Source organism: Phasianus colchicus, chromosome 2, assembly GCF_987193195.1.
Source record: "Phasianus colchicus chromosome 2, bPhaCol1.hap1.1, whole genome shotgun sequence".
Lineage (NCBI taxonomy): Eukaryota > Metazoa > Chordata > Aves > Galliformes > Phasianidae > Phasianus > Phasianus colchicus.
Genome location: NC_143437.1, coordinates 12,460,897 through 12,480,026, shown reverse-complemented (window position 1 = coordinate 12,480,026; position 19,130 = coordinate 12,460,897). Strand labels below are relative to the sequence as shown.

Sequence of the window (19,130 nt, the reverse complement as noted above, 5' to 3'; positions counted from 1 at the left end):
AAGATCCTTTCCTTATATCCAACCTAAATCTACTCTCTTGTAGGTTGAAGCCATTTCCCCTTGTTCTGTTACCACAGACCATGCTGATGAGTCTGTCCCCTCCTTTCCTGTAGCTCCCTAGATACTGAAAGGCCGTTCTCAGGTCACCTTGGACCCTTTTCCAGGCTGAACAGCCCCAGCTCTTTCAGTCTGTCCTTGTAGTAGAGGTGTTATCCCTTGGTTCATTTTTGGGGCCCTCCTCAGGATGTGCTCCAGTACTACAATCAGATATTATGGGTCTAATATATGATAACTTAAATAGTACAGATCATTCAGAAACCTTTCATTTTCCTGATACTTCACAATTGCTTGTTTTACACTCAGAGATACAAAAATAGTCACAAGTATTCAGAGTATAAAAAGCACCCCAGAATGTTGAAAATGAACCAATATTTAAGTAACGTGACTCTTACTCTGCTCACACTTGTGTTCATAATTTCCAGATTCATTTCCCTCATACAAGGTGGACACAAAATACTTTCCAGTTCTGGTCCCAATGAATAGCTAGATTAGTGAAGCAAACCCTTGCTGATATGTAACTGAGGCCTCATTTCACCACCCACCCTTTTTTTTTTAAATTTTATTTTAATCATTCAATTTCAGATGTCTTGAAAATACAACATAATCACAAGAGAGTTAGAATAATAAAAAGATCAAGACCTCAGTAGTCATTACCTGTACCACCTGTACCCTATCCTCCAAACTGATAGAGACATTTGATAAGAGAACCCTATGGGACATACGGTGTGAACTCAGATCCGCCAAGTAGCCAAGTATTTATAATCAGAACAAGATTAAGCAATCTTTGCATCACCCCAACAGGCAATACAAACAACTGTAACAGACAGATGGTAGGATGGTGAGAGGGTGGGAACCAGCAGTCATGCACTGCGGAACTACTGCAGGTCCATGGAAAACGTCCATGTACTCACGGAGGAGAGCTGCAGCAGGCAAGAATGAACGGGTAATACTCACAGCTGGCATAAAAATAAAACATAACCTTAACAGCTACCACCAAGCATGATTAGCTGGGGGAGAGGGAAAAATCGAGAATAAATTCAGTGGGCTATACAGAGCAGCCAAAGCCCCACCAAGTCTCAAAAGCCTTTAGGCTAGTTCCAAATACAATTTTCCAAGGAAAAAACAAGTAAACAAACAAACAAAGAGATGAATGGCTTTGCTGCTCTGAAAGTTGGTTCTATGCAAACAAGATAAAAGTTCATTTGATACATCTGTAAGAAAGATGACTACTCTGTAGTTGTTACAAGCTCAAAACACAAAGAAGTTGAAAAAGTCTTCCCCAGCAAGAAGGTGATGTTCAGATGTGCTTTCCAAATACAGGAAAATCAGCGCACATTAATTGAAAATAGAAAATTACTCTAAAAATGGCCCTTCTAGGCAAGTTTTCACAAGAACATGGTTATCCTGATGCCTGTTTGATGTAAAAAGCAGCCCTTAGTATGGGCTGTATGGAGATGAGCTGAATAGAAGCAACAGTAGAAGGTTAGGTTCACTAATGATGACCAAGGTGATCCTTAATTTAGCAAACTCATTTTGTAATGCTTATTATAAAATGCAGCTATCACTCTGAAATCACTCTTACATAGGAGAATTTATTCTGCTGAAATACAGATCAGAGATCAAAGTTGGCACAAGTCTTCAACCCTGGCACCTTCTTGACTATGCTCCATCCTGCAAGTTACCCAACACGCATATCCCATCTGTGGCACTGCATGTGACAAGAATAAAACGATTGCAAAACGCTGAAATAACCAAAGGGGGAGAACATACAAACATGGGATTCTTTCTCATAAAGATTAATATTAATACTGAAAAAGGGACACTAACATGAATTTGAAATCAATAGTATCAAGGAGATCTAAAAAAGTAAGGAGATGTTTAGGTTTATTTGTACTATCTTGCAATTTTTACATACCTAAAGTTACGAGCAAGCAGTTCTAAATAAGCTTTTCTGCCTTTAAGAAACATATGAAATAGAAAAAAACTTTAAAGCTTTTCTAGAAAGCAACTTATCCATTATTCTGTGACCAAATACCACTCCCAATGATCCACCCTATATGTAACTAAGCAACTCTAATTGTGTTCTCTTTTCTAAGTCATACAATGATCAAGAATATCTTACAGGATAACATGTAACATTAAAGAGTTTGGTATTTTCTTCTCTTTCATACAGAGATACAGAACATTCTGACAACTTCAGTCCAAACAAACTGTGAGAGACGGTTCAAGGACCTTAGAACAGCTTTAACAAACGCATGCATACATGTGGGAATTCTCTATTTTTGAATTTTAATTTGCACAGTAGGACTGTGTTTTAAACCAGAAGAGGAGATACTGTCCCAGAATAACCCACGCTACAGAGCAATTCACAGTAAACTACATACATACAGCAATCAGGACACATGATCACTCCCTCCCAATAAACCTACCATCTCAGAATAAATAAGTTCACATTCATTAAAATTACTAAAAATCAGAAAAGTACCATTTTGAATTGTCTCTAAACAAATGGGTGCTGAAAGGTGGTAACCAGGCCAAACTAACTGCCTCCAGCTGTTCTTTTGCAGACAAGACTCTCCATAATGCCACTGTCTCTAATCTCACAGTCAGCAAATTTCTCTCATTTGGTCCTGTGCCAAACATTCTGGTGAGAAAACATTAAGCTAAGTTAGATGGTGCTACAGAAGCTGTCTATACCAACAGGTTTAATTAGCAAGACAGATTCTTAGGCTTTGCAGTTTCTTTAAGACTCCCCACCATAGTATTTGCCCATGAGAAAAACGATGAAACTTCCACATTTTTACAAATAAAAATCAGTTATTAAAATCCTAACTCTTGGGAGGAATGACAATAATACAGCTGTTTCTTGCTACTTGATGACGTGTTTTTCCAGCTTGCGCAGCACTGTATTTCACTCCCAGATCAAAAATATGTTACACCAAACCCTGCCAAAAAGGCAAGGCATGAAATTGTCAACAATCATCACCTACAATGAACATAAGATCCATTCCAAACTTGGGATACCCTGAACATACAGGAGCATCTATTAAAGCATTATAGTGCTACAGATTGTTTCCAAGCTAGCTACCTTTTTTTCTATTAAGATACATAATCCAAATTCAAAACAGAGAAGAAATGAAAATAAATATAATGTGAATAAGGCCCAAAACTATGGCTCTGAAGTCAACAGTTCACACTTAGAAAGCTTTAACTCCCCTGTCTTATGAAGTGTCTGTTAGCCAAGACAATGTTCAAACAGCGTTTGAAAGATTTTGTCTTGTCCTTTGAGATGATACAGTTTATTTTTCATTCAGTTATTTTTAAAATAATAGCTACTAACATAAACTAGGTCATGAAGTTATAGAAAACATGCTAAAATAGATCACAACTATCCTATTCTCTTCCCTGCCACAATTACAGAAAAAATGGTGGTGGTATAGACAGAAGTAAAACACAAATGCTTGCTCCTAGTTCTGGAGCACGAAAGAAAGGAAGAGAAGGGGAGGGGAGGGGAGGAAGGGGAGAGAAGCAAACAGAACCAAAACCACAACAATCTCCTTTGACAGCCTCTTTAATGTAACTGGATAAGCCCTAGCTTTTTCCTGATATCTGAAGAAATAAGCTACTGGCAGCAACTAATATTTAAGTTCATATTCCTTGGTAAACTTCTCTGAAAAAGAAGTTCTCACTAACTACGATTCCTCTTCCTTTAATAAAGAAAACAAAAATGCAAAATCTGCCTCTTGATCTGTTGGTTTTGGGGTGCTTTTTTTCAATCTATGACCTACCTTTGCAGTATTATGGACACTGCAATAGTTCTTTTCCTCAGTGTTTAAACTGGAATACCAGACTATCCAGATACAGACTGACTACTGGGACACTTCTACAGGAAGAAGTATGAACAGTAAAATTTCTAAATCAAATATACATATTTCAAACAACGTAAATGCTGATTTAATACATCTGCAAATACTGCAATCTCTCAGCAAACTGTAGCAAATTTTCCCAACAAGTATAACTGAGGTAACTGCTTAAGCTCAAACTCTCTGCTGGTTGATTTGAACTGCTAACAAAAATAAGAATCTTCCAAGATTAGTCAGTTCCAACACAGTTCTTGGACACTTTCCAAATATGATAGAACAGTATTTAAAGTTCTTATACATTTAACAGTTTCCTCTTTCATACTAGAATTACATCAGTCTCAATAAAGCACATTTTCAGTGTTGTCATAAATACTAATAAGTTTATGTTTAAAATAAATTCTAACTAAACACTGCGTTATTTCCACAATTTAGTTACAAAATAAAGGCACAAAGTCAGTTAAGTTTACATATTTTTTAAAGTTGACAAAAGCAAAGGCTGTAGAATTTCATTTTAATTTTGCTGTACTTAGAGATTTTTCAAAATGATATAGCAAAAACTTAAGAATTCACACAGAATCACAGAATTGCAGGGTTGGAAGGGACCTCAAGAGATCATCAATTCCAACCCCCTGCTAAAGCAGGTACGCTCCAATAGGTCACACAGTAGGCATCCAGCCATGTCTTGAAAATCTCCATAGAAGGAGACTCCACAACCTCTCTGGGCAACCTATTCCCATGCTCTGCCACCCTTATTACAAAGAATTTCTTCTGCATGTTTGTATGGAACTTCCCATGTTCAAGTTTTAGACACCGCTCCTTGTCCTATCACCACATACTGCCAAGAAGAGCCTGACCTCATTCATCTGCATCCTACCTCCCTTTAGGTATTTATAAACATTAATCATTCATTCAGTATGACATAAGTTTAGAAATAGTCACCTTGACACAAAATCCCACAATGTGATATCTCTATCTATCCACAACAGTTCTACTCACAGCTGCACCGAAGGCACACTAAGTTTCAAGATCTGAGAAGAAAACCTTGCTTCTTTTTAAAAGGATGTGAGTGTAAAACAGCAGAAGCCTCTGTTGGATAAGACAAAGCTTTCAAATATTGCATGCAGTACAGATATAAGACTAAAGTAAAGTCAAGCAGAACAAAGCAATTACCAAGGTGGAATTCTGCCAGCAGAGAGTTTTCCTTTCTGCCCTTCACACAACAATCTATTTGCAACTGAAACTGGATTCTTGATTCCTGAAAAGAAAAATCAGCAAAAAACGGGAACAAACCATTAAAATATTTTCCACGCAGTACTGTGGGGTTCATTTTGGCAATGGAAGTCAGCTTCCTTTCATTTCCAGAGCTTCAGTAATTCAGTAAGAGACACATTGTGATGCTATTTTTCAGCTTAATAACATTAAATCAGTTGTTCCTTCTCGTGGCCTATCGGTGGTAACAAGACTTCCTAATCAACATTTGGTTTTGTTTTTTAAAGAAAGAAGGGTACTGAAATATTAGGAGTGACTCCCTACCACAGAAATCTCAGAATTAAAGCAGCGGTGTTCTACAGACCAAAGATGTTTTATGAGTATTAATTTTTCAAGATGGAAAAAGCTTTGTTTGGATCTATCTGGCCAGAACAGGGATTATAGGATTCAGGCTTAGCTTTTTCTCACTCCCTCATTTCCTCCGTCTCCGTGGTTGGAAGGATACATTTTGTAACAAGTAAGCCTTGAAACACTTAATTTTACTATTTATTTTAGATCTATATCTACATGAGGAAGTTATTAACACAGTTTAGAACTATCCTAGGATAAAGAACAAAGGTTGAAATGTTTTCAGAAAAGCTATTCAATAGTATTCCAGAGTAACACTTAAGGCTCTCAAACGTACTTATGACAAAAGTTCAACCATCCCTGCTTGGGACTGTTTTGTACTGAAAGGTAAAGCTAGGCAAAAGAAAAAAAATGAAAGGCACGTTAGTTCTCAGATTAAATAAGTGTTATATGCATATTCATGTAGCCTTGTAATAGTTTCACAAATTAGAAATCCAGATGTTATTGATCACATGAGAGGATTATAATGAAAAAACTATATTATAGAAGAATTTTACATTGAGGCAAGCAGCTTGACAGATCAGTGGCTGCAAGAATAAACAAGAAGCCCCAGTTTAGAGGCTGTGTACCTTTCTAACACTGCAAAGGAAACCTTAGTTCAATTTGACCAATTAAGCTAAGAGATTCTATGACTGAATTACATAACAGTAAGTTCTTCAAGGAGCCAGATAACAAAAAACATATACTGTCATATTAATGCTTGTATTTTTTATATATATGTGCATTTTACTGTGTATAATATATTTGCATTTTACTATAAGGTTACAATTCTTCAAAGCCCTCTGAGAAAACACACTCCCTCTGAGTGAATGAATACTTTATCACACAATCATTCTGCAAAGGACTATCAGTGAACTAAGACAATGCACTGCAACATCACAAAGCAGTATTTCAGGAAGTGAGAATGCCTCCCTCTCCCTTTTGTTTGTTTACAGAGGGAAGAATTCATTAAATGGGGCTATAATGGCATCCCCTGCAAAAACTTCACAAAAAAGAACAAACTTGGTCTTTGCACTTAAATCAGTAGTTAGCTTTATAACACGTAGTTAACATACCACTCAGTGCACCAACTGCTCCAAAATTCAACGACTTTCCATCCATTATGCTGGCATCGCATTCTATCTCACCCAGAAGGTTTAAGTTAGAACCCATTCCTGCATTTGTAAAAGGAGAATCCTGAAAATAAAAACAAAGCACCGTGAGGCCACAATCACATCAAACTACATCAAAACCCCTGCATAATTAATATGACGACAGTGATGTGTTACAGTGTACATTCTTGCTGCAGTACTTTAAATATGCCACAGCAACATCAGAAAAGAGCAATTTGCTATGTTTATCTTAAATTACTACGATGGAAACCTTATACTCTCTTCTGTGTGATACATCTCAAGAGTAATAATGTGCTAATATAAACCATGATCACTTATTTGTAAGCAAAAGCCTTACAATACGAGCAAATATCTCTTCCACAGAGACCACAGTTTATCTCTGATGCTCTCAAGTGTGACACGGGAGCAAACAGAATTGTATGTTTTATTAAAATCATAACCCTATGATTACAGCCTTGCATAAAGAATCACAGAATCACCAAGGTTGGGAAAGACCTTCAAGATCATCCAGTCCAACCATCCACCTATCACCAATAGTTCTCACTAAACCATATCCCTCAACACAATGTCCAAACATTCCTTGAACCCCACCACCTCCCTGGGCAGTCCATTCCAGTGCCTGACCACTCTTTCAGAAAAGTAGTATTTTCTAACATCCAGCCTGTATTTCCCCTGGCACAGCTTGAAGCCATTCCCTCTAGTTCTGTCACCAGTTACACGAGAGAAGAGGCTGACCCCCAGCTCACTACACCCTCCCTTCAGGTAGTTATAGAGAGCAATAACGTCTCCCCTGAGCCTCCTCTTCTCCAGACTGAACAATTCCAGCTCCTTCAGCTGCTCGTCATAAGGCCTGTGCTCCAGACCCCTCACCAGCTTTGTTGCCCTTCTGTGAACCCTCCAGGGCCTCAATGTCTTTCTTGCAGTGAGGGGAATTGAGATGAGAAACCAGCACCATTAACAAGACTTCACTGTGCAAAATTTCTATTTGAATACTAACACAAGCACCACCACTACCCTGGTATGAAAGTTTTTCAAACAACAAATCACACATCACATAAAGTACCAAGCAACTTTTAATGTGTCCTAGTTAAAAACTAAGCCACCTTTTATTAGCACTGCCTGTAGTTCTTACTGACTCAAGTTTCTCAAATAAGAAGTGCTGCATGTTGGATTTAATATTACATCTTTGTGCAGACACATGCTGCCCACGTGCCAAGATGCCGACCTTGGGCAGGTGGCAGACTGCAAAGCAGCAGCTGGCTTAGCCGACTGCTAACTCCAGACTACAGCAGTTACACCATCACCTAGGTATCTCAAGCTTACAACCTAAAACTGTACTAAGGAGACAATGCAAAGCTTCAAGACGTGGAACAAGAATTTCATTTTCAAATGTTAGTTCATCTTATAAAAACTCTTAAGCACTACTGAGGATATCGTTTTCAATTCAGAACCCTTCTTACCTCAAGATGTATTTTAAAATGTTCTGGCAGCAATACAGGCGTACTAAAGCTGTGGTCAAATGTGGAAAACTTGAAAAAGTTGCTCAACATGAATAATCCAGAATTACATCTAGACAAATAGTTAAACTGCTCTGCTTTTGACATGCATTAAAGAGCATCCCATCCATCTTGGATGCATTTTTGGTCAAGGTTTATTTGCAACTTTTAAAAGGATTTCAAAGCCTACTGGCATTTCTTTCTACACGCTGTAATTATAAATTTTTTTCTTCTGTGGGAATTCAGTAACAAGAAGTAACAGACTACTAGGGTGAGTCAGGTCTCTTTTAATCAAACCAGTTAAAATGTTTTTCAAGAACACTTTTGTCATAGACTACCGTTAGTCACTTTGCTGCAAAATATCAAACAGCAAAGTCTTTAACTAGATTTAACAACTTCCAGTTCAAGATTCGTTTAAAGTTCATCTATGGTGACTGCCTTACTACAACAATGCTGCTGGCCTTGTGCTTTCAGCTTCAAAATATATATACTTGGGATTAAGATTCCATATTCTGAAGTCTTATTTACTCTGAAATTAATATTTAAAAAAAACAAACAAGAGACAAATTATTTCATTGCAAAATTTTGCTTTCCATTCCTTTGACTGGGACATAGCAAAAAATGCAAATAGAGCAACCTTATGAGCAAGGATATCCAAACTCAAAATGTGATAACCACTTTCCATAATCACATTGATTCCCAATTTAAATGATACTCACAAAGAATGTTCCACACAAGCCAGACGGAAAAGCCAAGCAATAAACACACAGTATGAATAAACTGAGGTTGCACTAAGAGAAAGTTTAAAATTTTCATCTAGAACAAACTTTGTTCTTGCTTCCAATACCTGAACATTAGAATCTCTGAAGTGCTCCTCACTCAAAGAAAACTTGAAACTGTACATTGTTCCTCTAGCCAGCTGTAAATTCAATCAGCATGTGGTTCTGTTGTAAACTGCAGCTTTTAAAAGAAAAGAAATATCTGCCCAAATCCCCTTATGTTTCAAGAGGAATTCGGACGTCATATGGTGGCAGATAGCAAAAGCATAAAAACAAACGGTTCTGGGATTGTGAATATAGCTCTGAGATCAAGCATACAATGTAAATGATGAGTCTTATGAAGCACCTTGTCCAGAAGTATTTGATTACCAAAAGGTGAAAGAAGAAACACATTCATTTATTTCTCTGCAATGACAGAGTTCACAAACTGAAAAACATAACTGCCTTTATTCAACTTATGAAATATTGTTGATGCTCATGCAAACCAGCACCATTATTTTAACAGTGTTCTGGGTCAGGCATTCAAGTTGCTTTGCACAAGTAATCTACCTTTTCTCTAACAACTACTAGCATTAATTATATCTTCATCTATTCCCTATTTCACTTGAGACTCAAAACATCCAACAAAGAAAGGCTGCTCACTCTACATTTGGAGCCTGCAAAAATAAAACAAAAAACAGACAGCATACCGCAAGTAAACTGTCAGCTTGCTCATAAAAGATCAAGAGCAAGTCTTGCGCCTCTCTAAGCCTTTGAAGTGATGCCTCTTGGATTAGATGAAATTCTGTGTAATAGGAGTTGTGTAATTGAGCAGAACTAAGGGAAAAAAAAATCATCTTTTGCAGCACTTCCATGAAAAGATGCGTGTGTCTTTCAAAGACTACACGGTTTTGGAATATAGCATTAAAAATCCTAACAAAACGTAAAAGTAATTAAATATTTCAGATAAATTCACTGTACTGTGTTCTACATCAACCAAATACTACCTAAGACAATTATAAAAACAGACAGTAGAATGATGGCAGGCATCACCAGAACAGTAGGCAAGACTGAAAAGGAGAAAAAGCTTGCTGATCAGATCAATTCTCTAAATATGCTTTAATTTCATTTTACAGCCATAACATCATACAGATGTCACTCCAGAATATTTAAATCTACTACAGCAAAAGAAGATTCTCTCGGGGGATAGCAAAACCAGAAAATAATTTACCCTAGGCACAGCTGAAAGGAGACGTAGAGCTGTTCAGCCAAGTTTCTTAAGATCACAAAAGACAAAATGTTTTCCACAGAGATGGGAGCTGCATCACAAAAGAATCTTGTGGAACAAGAGCTGATTCTGTTAGCTTATTCATGTACATGATTTATAAGATTTATTTTCATGAGCAAGTCGAAAGCCTATGGGTGACATTTAAAGACTGAGGCAGCAAAGGGAGCCCTGTGATCAGTGCTTGCTACAGGTCACCCGACCCAGTGGAGCCTGTCAGTGAGGCCTTATACCTCCAGATACAAAAGGTGTTGCAATTGCAAGCACTCATCCTGCTGGGGGACATAATCACCCAGACATCTGCTGGAAAAGTAGCATGGTGAGCTGTAGGCAATTCAAGAGGCTCCTGAAATGCACTGAGGATAACTTCCTGAGTCAAGTAATAGGTCTCACCAGAGGGGATGCAGTACTGGACCTGTTGCTCACTGATGCAAGTGAACTGACTCTACATCAGAACTGGAGGTTGGTAGTGACCATGCTACGGTTGAGTTCATGCTCCAGAGGGATATGAGACAGGCAAAGAGTAAAATTAGGATGCTAAATTATGGAAAGCTGACTTCCAGCTCTTCAGGGAGTGGATCAACAAAACACCCTAGGAAACTGTCCTCATGGGCAGGGGTGTGTAGGAAAGCTGGCAGATTTTTAAGAAAGCTTTCCTCAGTGCGCAGGAGCTCTCCATTCCCAGGTGCAGCAAGTCAGGAAAGGAAGGCAAGAGATTGGCATGGCTGAACCAGGACCTGCTGGTCAAACTAGTGAGCAAGATGAAAATGCACAAGCAGTGGAAAAAGGGGCAGGTACTGTAGAAAGAGTATAAGAAAGCTGCTGGGCTGCATAGGGACGGAGTCAGGAAAGTCAAGGCTCCAACTAAGCTTGGCAAGGGATGCCAAGAAGAACAAGAAAGGCTTCTACAGGTAGTTTACCCAGAAAAGGAAAGTCCAGAAGGGCATACTCCCCCTAGTAAGTGACAAAGGTAGGCTGGTAACAAGAGACAAGAAGATTGAGATACTTGAAAACCTTTCTTCTCAGTCATCTTCTCTGATAACTTCTTGTCACACAGCCCTCAAATGTTCGGTAGGAGGGGACTGGGAAAGCAATGTTCCTCCCACTTTAAGAGAAGATCAGGTTTGTGACCACCTGAGAAAACTGAACATCCACAAATCCATGTGTTCCGAGGAGATGCATCCCAGAGTACTGAGGGAATTAGCTGATGTAGTTGCCAAGCCACTCTCAATGATATTTGAAAAGTCATGGCAATCAGGTGAAGCCTCTGGTGACTGGAAAAAAGGCAACACCACATTCATTATTAAGAAGAGTAATAAGGATGACCCTGGGAACTACCATCCTATCTGTCTCCTCTCTTGTGCCAGAAAAGCTTGTGGAAGCTATGCTAAGGCACACAGAAGATACGGAGAGACAGGAGAACCAGCATTTCACCAAGGGCAAATCCTGCTTGACCAATCTAGGGCTTTTGATGATGGTGTCACTGCACCAATGGACAAGGGAAGAGTCATTGATGTCATCCACTTGGACTTTAGTAAGGCCTTTGACACGATACTCCACAACATCCTTCTCTCTAGATTGGAAAGATATGGATTTGATGTGTGGACTGTTCAATGACCGAAGAATTGGCTGCAGGATCAAGTCCATAGAGTTGGAGGACAATGGCTCAATGTCTGGATGGAGACTGGTGACAAGTGGTGCCCCACTGGGGACCAATACTCTAACATCTCCATTCAGGAGAGACATGATACTGACAGTGAGGTCAAGTGCACCTTCAGTAAGGTTGCTGATGACACCAAGCTGTGGGGTGCGGTCAACACACCAGATGGACAGGATGCCATCCAGAGGCACCTAGAGAGGCTCAAGAAGAGGGCCCTACGAGCACAGGATGAGAGAGCTGGGGATGTTCAGCCTGGAGAAGAGAAGGCTCCAAGGTGACCTGAGAACGGCTTACAGTATCTAAAGGGGAGCTACAGGAAAGGAGGGGACAGACGCATCAGCGTGGTCTGTGGTGACAAAACAAGGGGAAATGGCTTCAAGCTTCAAGAGGGTAGATCTAGGTTGGATATAAGGAAAAGATCTTTTACAGTGATGGTGGTGAGGCATAGGAACAGCTTGCCTGAAGATGTGGTTGATGCTCCATCTATGGAGACTTTCAAGGCGAGGCTGGATTGTGCCCTGGGCAACCTGATCTAGCTCTGGTGTCCTTGTTCATTGCAGGGGAGATGGACTAGATGACATTTAAAAGGTCTCCTCCAACTCTAAAGATTCTATGAATCTATGTTTCTATAATGCATAGATATACAGAGAGATATTTTTCTCTCATCTAAATCTACTTTAATGTTTAAGATAGCACATGAAAGCATATTTGAACAGTTCAGTGGAGACCACAATTACTGTTTAAAGCCAAGAAGCTTGCCAAGTTAAAAGTATGACTGAAGTTTTGGCACCTAGTCAGCACGCCTACCACATATTAAAGCACATACTGCTTGCCTTAAGCTAACCCTATCAAGTACATTAATTAACACTTTCCAAACATGTGTAAGCAAATCCACTGCTAATCTTCTGAGAATATGCCGATAAATTTCAACACCACATTTTTACAGCACAATGTTTACCTCGCCTTCCTTCTTTACTAGTAAAGTTAGAGGGGAAAAATGACTGCTAACAGTAGAAAAGGAATTGCTTTTTCAGTCATTACTGCCATGTGAGATTAGCGGATCTGGAACAAGCATGTTACTAAACTTCCTCATTTACATCTCAAAAATTCTTTTAGCTTTACTTCCATTTTCCTTCATAGGGACCCTTCACTAAAGTCAGAAATTCGTACCTCCAGTTCTATAAGTGCTGCAGTCACTGCATCTGTTGCAAGAGCACCAGCCTGTAGCTTTTCGATCGCCTGTAAAACAGAATTTTCAGTTGATTATTAGGAAATTCTAATATTCTGCAGCTAAGTCCTATGTTTTCCTAGATCTGTAGAAAGAGAATCTTCATTAAATTAGGATTAAATCTAAGAGGACATAAAAACAAGCTGGCATGTTCCACATGAGGGTAGATCTGATGCCTTTTTAAAAATCAGATATTTCAACACTGCATTTAGTAGCAGATTTTTGCATGATCAAATTTGTAGCAAAATAAGTTCTTATACCTGGCATCCTCAAACATAATGATTCAGTCAAGGAGTTTCTAATCTTCCTTCCAAGATTCAACAACAGTCTCTAATACTATATATGGCAACTGTCAAGAAATTGAATATAATCAACCTCATGTAGAAGCCAACACACAAAACAAATCATATAAGATAGTGTTATCTGCAGATTTTATATGTGCATCCACATTCAAACACACACACACACACAAAAAAAGAATTCTAGAGCTATCTATTATTTATATTATAGTATATATATATTATACTATATAAATAATACTATAATATATATAGTATTGTTTCCCAGATCCAGACTGGTAAGACCATACATTCAAGTTATTTCAGGGAACCTCCAAAAAACAACTATGGCTGCATCTTTAGTAGCAAAACAAACCTGCGAACGTCTGTTCTTCATACAAGTTATTAATGTTGGCTACTGAACTTAAGGAACCAAACAGAATCTCAAACTAGACTTGCATTCAACAGCAAACAACCTCGTCTCACACATAATTAGCTGGAAAACTAATATCATCAGTGCTAGTGCACAATTTTAAGGAAGCTGATGTTAAATTTGGATGATTTTTCAACTTTCTCATTACAAAATTACGTTGGTATTAGGATTGAGACACAGAACTGCAAGATGAAGTGTTAATAATTATTAGACTCCAACTCTGAAAAGCACTTCTGAAAGGCCTGCCAGACTCCCCAGCATGTTCTCTCTGGAGAAAGAAAAAGGCATTAGAAATTTTGGAGATAAGTCTTCCAGCTTCTTATTCAGCTCTTAGCACTCAGGAGCTGCCAGCTCCAAAGCTAAATTCTCAGAAGAGATTAAAAATACATATTTCAATGGAAATTAAAATCTTGCCATTACTTCTTTTACAATTTTGGAAACTTAATTTGTTTCTTTGGTCATTTGTTTTTTGTTGTTTCTGTCCTTGCTACCTCCCCTCCCATTAAGAAGTCAAGAGCCATCAAAAAGAAAGGAATTCTATAAATTCTTGTATTTATTGAGCAATTTGGACGCTAGTCAAAATAAATTCCAAAAAGAGTGGACACTGATGAAGAAAGATCCAAGCACTACATTCAACTCCAGAAATCCCAGAGCCACAGGAAGCTCTTATGAATATCCTGTGAATTATGAACTGTTCCCCATTTGGTGTGTGGTATTTGCCACCACCAAATGACAATGTTGCTGCACCTCACCTCCATGCACTCTACCAAGTCTGTATAGCAGCCATGTTAGCTGTTGCTACTCCTTTTTTTCCTCTAGAAATACATTCAGTCAGAGCAGCTAAACCAAGATATGTCTATTCATACCAAAGAGACAGTGCTCCCAAATACACTTCTTACACACTCACTACAGGACTATGGAGCTGGTAAGACATACCTTCTGGCAGGCTCTTTTGCACACATGCTTGTATTCTTTCGCTTTGGATTCAGAATGATAACCTGCACCTACAGTTAGGGAAAAGGAAAAGAGATTATACCTCTTATCAAGCTACTGGCTACAAACATCAGCAAGAACTATGATACAGGCAGACAAGAGACATCCTTATTCGGGATTACGTTTGCACTCCCTTTTCATATTAGAAACTGACAACATTATGCATTCAAATAGACTCAATAAAGTACAGGGGACTGAGCACACACACATGAGTACACACATTTAAATCATATAATCTGCTCCTATGAACACTCTCCAAGAGATTACAGATTAGTGCATTCTTAGAGACCAGCACAGCTATTTTATTTATTTGAAATCAGGGTGCAGAGAAAAAAAAAGGTTTGGTTTTAAGGAAAACTCCATTTTTCCTTTTCCTGCAGAATGGCAAGTTGGTCAGTTACCATTCTGTTCATTTTCTCCTGTTTGCACTACATTTTCAGAGCTCTATATTCTACAGCTAGGAGAGGTTCATGAAACAAAGATCAGTTTTTTTTCATCTTATTCTATCCTTTTGCATCCAATTACTCTGCAGCTTTTAGTCACTGTGCCCTATTTCCACACCTAAGAAATTCATCAGTCCCCTATGTGACTAAATATGTTATCAGAAAAATAGCAGACAAGCTTAGTACACTGATTTTTAGATTCCATTTTGTTTCAGTTTCTTTTTTTTTTTAATTAAAAAAAATATATATATTGTTTGTATTTATCTCAACTTCCACTTCCTCACCTTTATTAAAAGCCAGCTTCAAGAAATTAATAAAATTAGTTTAAACACTACCAGTGAAGAAAATAAAGAATTTAAACCAGTAAAATAACATAGTAAAGAGCAAGATGTTGTGCTTCACAACACGTGCACAAGGAAGGGGCGGTGTGAGCGCTCCAGTGAAATTTCCCGGGGAAATGGCTGCAAGTTGTACCAGAAGAGTTTTAGGTTAGACTTAAGGAAGAACTTTTTCTCTCAGAGCGTGGTCAGGCACTGGAATGGCCTGCCAAGGGAGGTGGTGGAGTCGCCATCTCTGGCAGTGTTCAAGAGGCGTCTGGAGAAGGAGCTGCAAGATCTGGTTTAGTGCTTGTGGTAGCAGTGGTAATGTGAAGACGGTTGGACCAGATGTTCTTATAGGTTGTTTCCAACCTTGTGATTCTATGATTCTATGAAGATATTGATCAGTTCAATTTACTCTTAAATAGAATATAAACATTTTTCAATATCAACCCAGATAAGTTCTATTAACTGTTAAATTTAAGGATTTTCTTCTCTATTGAGAGCAAATATGCATAATGATATAAATATAGAGATGCATCATTCAGAACATCCAAAATTACATTTTTAGTACTAGTTTCTCCAGTCAATGCAATCAAACTCTCTTATATATTTATATCCAAAGTTCATGGCACTTCATTAACATACTAATCGACAAAAGCCAATATGATACTTCAGTTGATCTTTAGTGTGTGTACAGACTATTGCAGTTCCAGCTGTTATGCTTCCACACCTTACCTGCATGAACAAGCACAAATCCCACTCGTTTCCCTCTTTGGGTCTGCTTTGTTTCGGGCTCTTTGACCACCACTTTTACAGCTGTAACCTGAGATGATTTGGAAGGTAACACTTCTACGGAGCTTATCCCCTTCTCCATGATCATATACTAGGATCAACATCTTCTACTGGAAAAGAGCATGCTTCCATTCAAAAAGAAATTCTGGAGTAGAGTCATCCTAAAACCAAATCACATGCATATGTTGGATACTGATTTCCAACAGACATATTTCACATAAATCAACATCAACAAAATTTCTGGAAGACAGGTTTGAATGAAAGAGCACACGCCTGCTAAACGAAAGGCTTCTAAGTTCTTTCTCTTCCCTTGTTAGCAGTACTCATGTGACTTAGGATACCCAATTCAGTTGAAAAAGTCCATGATGCAAGTTGAACCCGAACAGATTTCAGATTGGCTTTCGGGAAGAGACTTAACTTCAACCTAGCCAACTTCCCAGACATCTCTAGAGATTAGGGCTTGCCCACAGTAGAGAACAAGCTGCTCTCCACGGTCTCCTTTTGTTTAACATTAAAACCTAATAAAACCCCGCATTAGTTCCTAACACAGTGCTGTTTCATAGGCACAACCCATACCTCTTAAGAGTGGCGACCCCAGCTGCTGCTGAAGATCCTAAGCAGCACTACTACAATACTGGCAAAAGCCAAAAGCTGAACACAAGAGTTGTACGTGCGACCTGCACGACTCGCTGCCCTGAAGTCGCACACCGCATCCAACCGCGTGCTTCCGCTACATTACGAGGAGGATGCAGAAACTGCGCGTTAACACAAAGTCGCATAAGCAATCAGCGCTATTTCCACTCAACTGCAGCACACGAATAACACGTAAAAGAAACTTTTATTGGGGAAAGTTCCCGGAAGGACGAAGAGAGGACCCCCCGCACGACCGCCGCCTCAGCTCCCGGCCCGGTGGCGCCCGAGGGCCGCGGGCCCGCCGTGGTCCCGCCGTCGCCATGGCGACGCGCAGGGGGGCGGGGCCGCCGCGCGGGGTGACGTCACCGGGAAGCCCGCCCCGCCGGAGGCGCGCGGAGAGCGGCCGCCCGCGCGGCCGTTACCGCCCCGCCGCCACCAGCGGAGGCTCGGGGGGATGAGGAAGGGGACGGGGGAGAGCGGGCGGGCGGGAGAGGCCGGGCCGAGAGGAGGCGGGGATTGGCGGGCTAAGGCGGGGCAGGGCGGACCCAGGCGCGCAGCACTCACCCGCCGATGCCGTCAGCCTCGCGCACACCCGGAACCGTCCGCCCGCCCGTTGCCTCGGTGAGGATGAGGCGTCCCGCCCCACTGCCTCCCTCCCATTGGGCGCGGCGGGACAGGCGACCGGAAGCAGCGTCGCGCAGAGGAAGCGGCGGATTGGTGGGCGGAACAGGAAGGCCCGCCCTCTGGCAGCCAACAGGAGGTGGGGCCGGTGCTTGGCCGCTAGGCGTCCTGCTGCTGCCGCCGCTACTGCCCGCCACGCCGCTCGGAACGGAAATGGCGGCGAGGCGCCTTGCGTTTCCCGAGGGCGGGAAGGCGTCCGGCACCGGCTTTGCTCCTACCGCTGCCCCTGCCGCCTTTCCTTAGGGCCGGTTTGTCACGGCCTCCCCCCTCAGGCACATCAGCCAAAGGGGCTCCTGATGGCTGCCTGCCATAAAATGAAATGAAATTCACCGATCCTGTGCGTTTCTATCAGAAGTGCCAGGCAGCGCTCGTGCACCTCGGCTTCCCCCTCACCCCGGCCGGCCGCCGGCCTCTGCAGAGGCACGTGAGGTGCGGGCCTCGTGCTGGGACACCTCCGCCACCTCCCTGGGCGGCCCGTTCGAGGCACCACCGCTTCCTGAGAATAGACTTTTCCCAGTATCCCACCTGAGCCTCCCCTGGCACGGCTTGAGGCCGTTCCCTCTCATCCTATCGCCGCTCACTGGGGGAAAAGGCCAACCCCCAGCTCTCCACACCCCTGCAGCTCAGTATTCGACTGACAAATTTCTCATTCCTTCTCTCTTCCACAAGAGAAAGGCAGAAGACAATGTACTGAAAACAGCCACAAAACACAGTAAGCAGGAGAACACAACAAACCTGAGTCAGTATTCCATGCCAAAAACTGTTAGCGTTACATACAGTTCTGAGGAGCTGTAAGCAAGGTGCACAACAAAATCTTATCTGGATGCTCTTTTTCGAGGGTTGGTTGTTTTGTTTTGCTTTGCTTTTTTACAGTTGGACGATTTTAGCAACAGGATTTCAGTCTCTTCAAGCGCCCTATATTAGACAGTGACAGCAAGATGTTTTTAGGTTTTACACAGCAAAATCAGTGCCATCGTGAATTGAGCAATCTCTTCCCCTTATGTGATTGATTTGGATTAGATTTGTAACATACTGCTTTTTTCCCTCACAAAGCATTACTTGAAATTAAATATTTACCCTTCTGTGTTGGCTAACCTTTAAGCATGTGCCTTGAGGAAGCACGTTACACAATGCATCATATCTATCCTTTCTCATTATTAACTACTCACAAACAATAGCATGAAAAAAGTCTGGCCTTTCTAATTACTGATACATCTGTGCCTGACAGAAAACAGATCAAAAAATGCTAAAAAAAAGCCCCATTTGGAGAAGACAACAAGTGAAGAAAGAAGCTCATGAATATTTTACCAATTGCAGTTTATACTTTAAATAGCTTCTTTGTCTGACCAGACGCTTGGGTAAGTGGTGTCCTTAGTTACATAAATGCACATCTCTTGGATAAAACTATGAACAATTAACACGTTTTATTCTCCTATCTTAGCCACACTTCAGCACTGAGCCAGCTGTTTGCAACCAAA

At 40.5% G+C, this 19,130-nt stretch overlaps 1 protein-coding gene across 8 annotated transcripts in view; it reads right to left on the bottom strand.

Annotated features, from left to right (window-relative positions):
- The window catches only part of TASP1 (taspase 1), a 76,010-nt gene extending 56,905 nt beyond the window's left edge, over positions 1–19,105 (bottom strand). Inside the window, exons 1-6 of one of the 8 annotated variants that reach the window (XM_090134820.1) lie at positions 17,536–19,105; positions 16,282–16,499; positions 14,727–14,794; positions 13,022–13,090; positions 6,596–6,716; positions 5,094–5,178 (exon numbers count right to left, since the gene is read on the bottom strand). In XM_090134820.1, coding sequence (XP_089990946.1) covers positions 5,094–5,178; positions 6,596–6,716; positions 13,022–13,090; positions 14,727–14,794; positions 16,282–16,426 — 488 coding nt within the window. In that variant the 5' untranslated portion in view covers positions 16,427–16,499; positions 17,536–19,105. Of the gene's footprint in view, positions 1–5,093; positions 5,179–6,595; positions 6,717–8,995; positions 9,109–13,021; positions 13,091–14,726; positions 14,795–16,281; positions 16,500–17,535 lie in introns of those variants that run through there. The other 7 variants (XM_090134817.1, XM_090134814.1, XM_031598210.2 and 4 more) reach the window with 7 other exon arrangements.
- Positions 19,106–19,130: the final 25 nt, after the last annotated feature.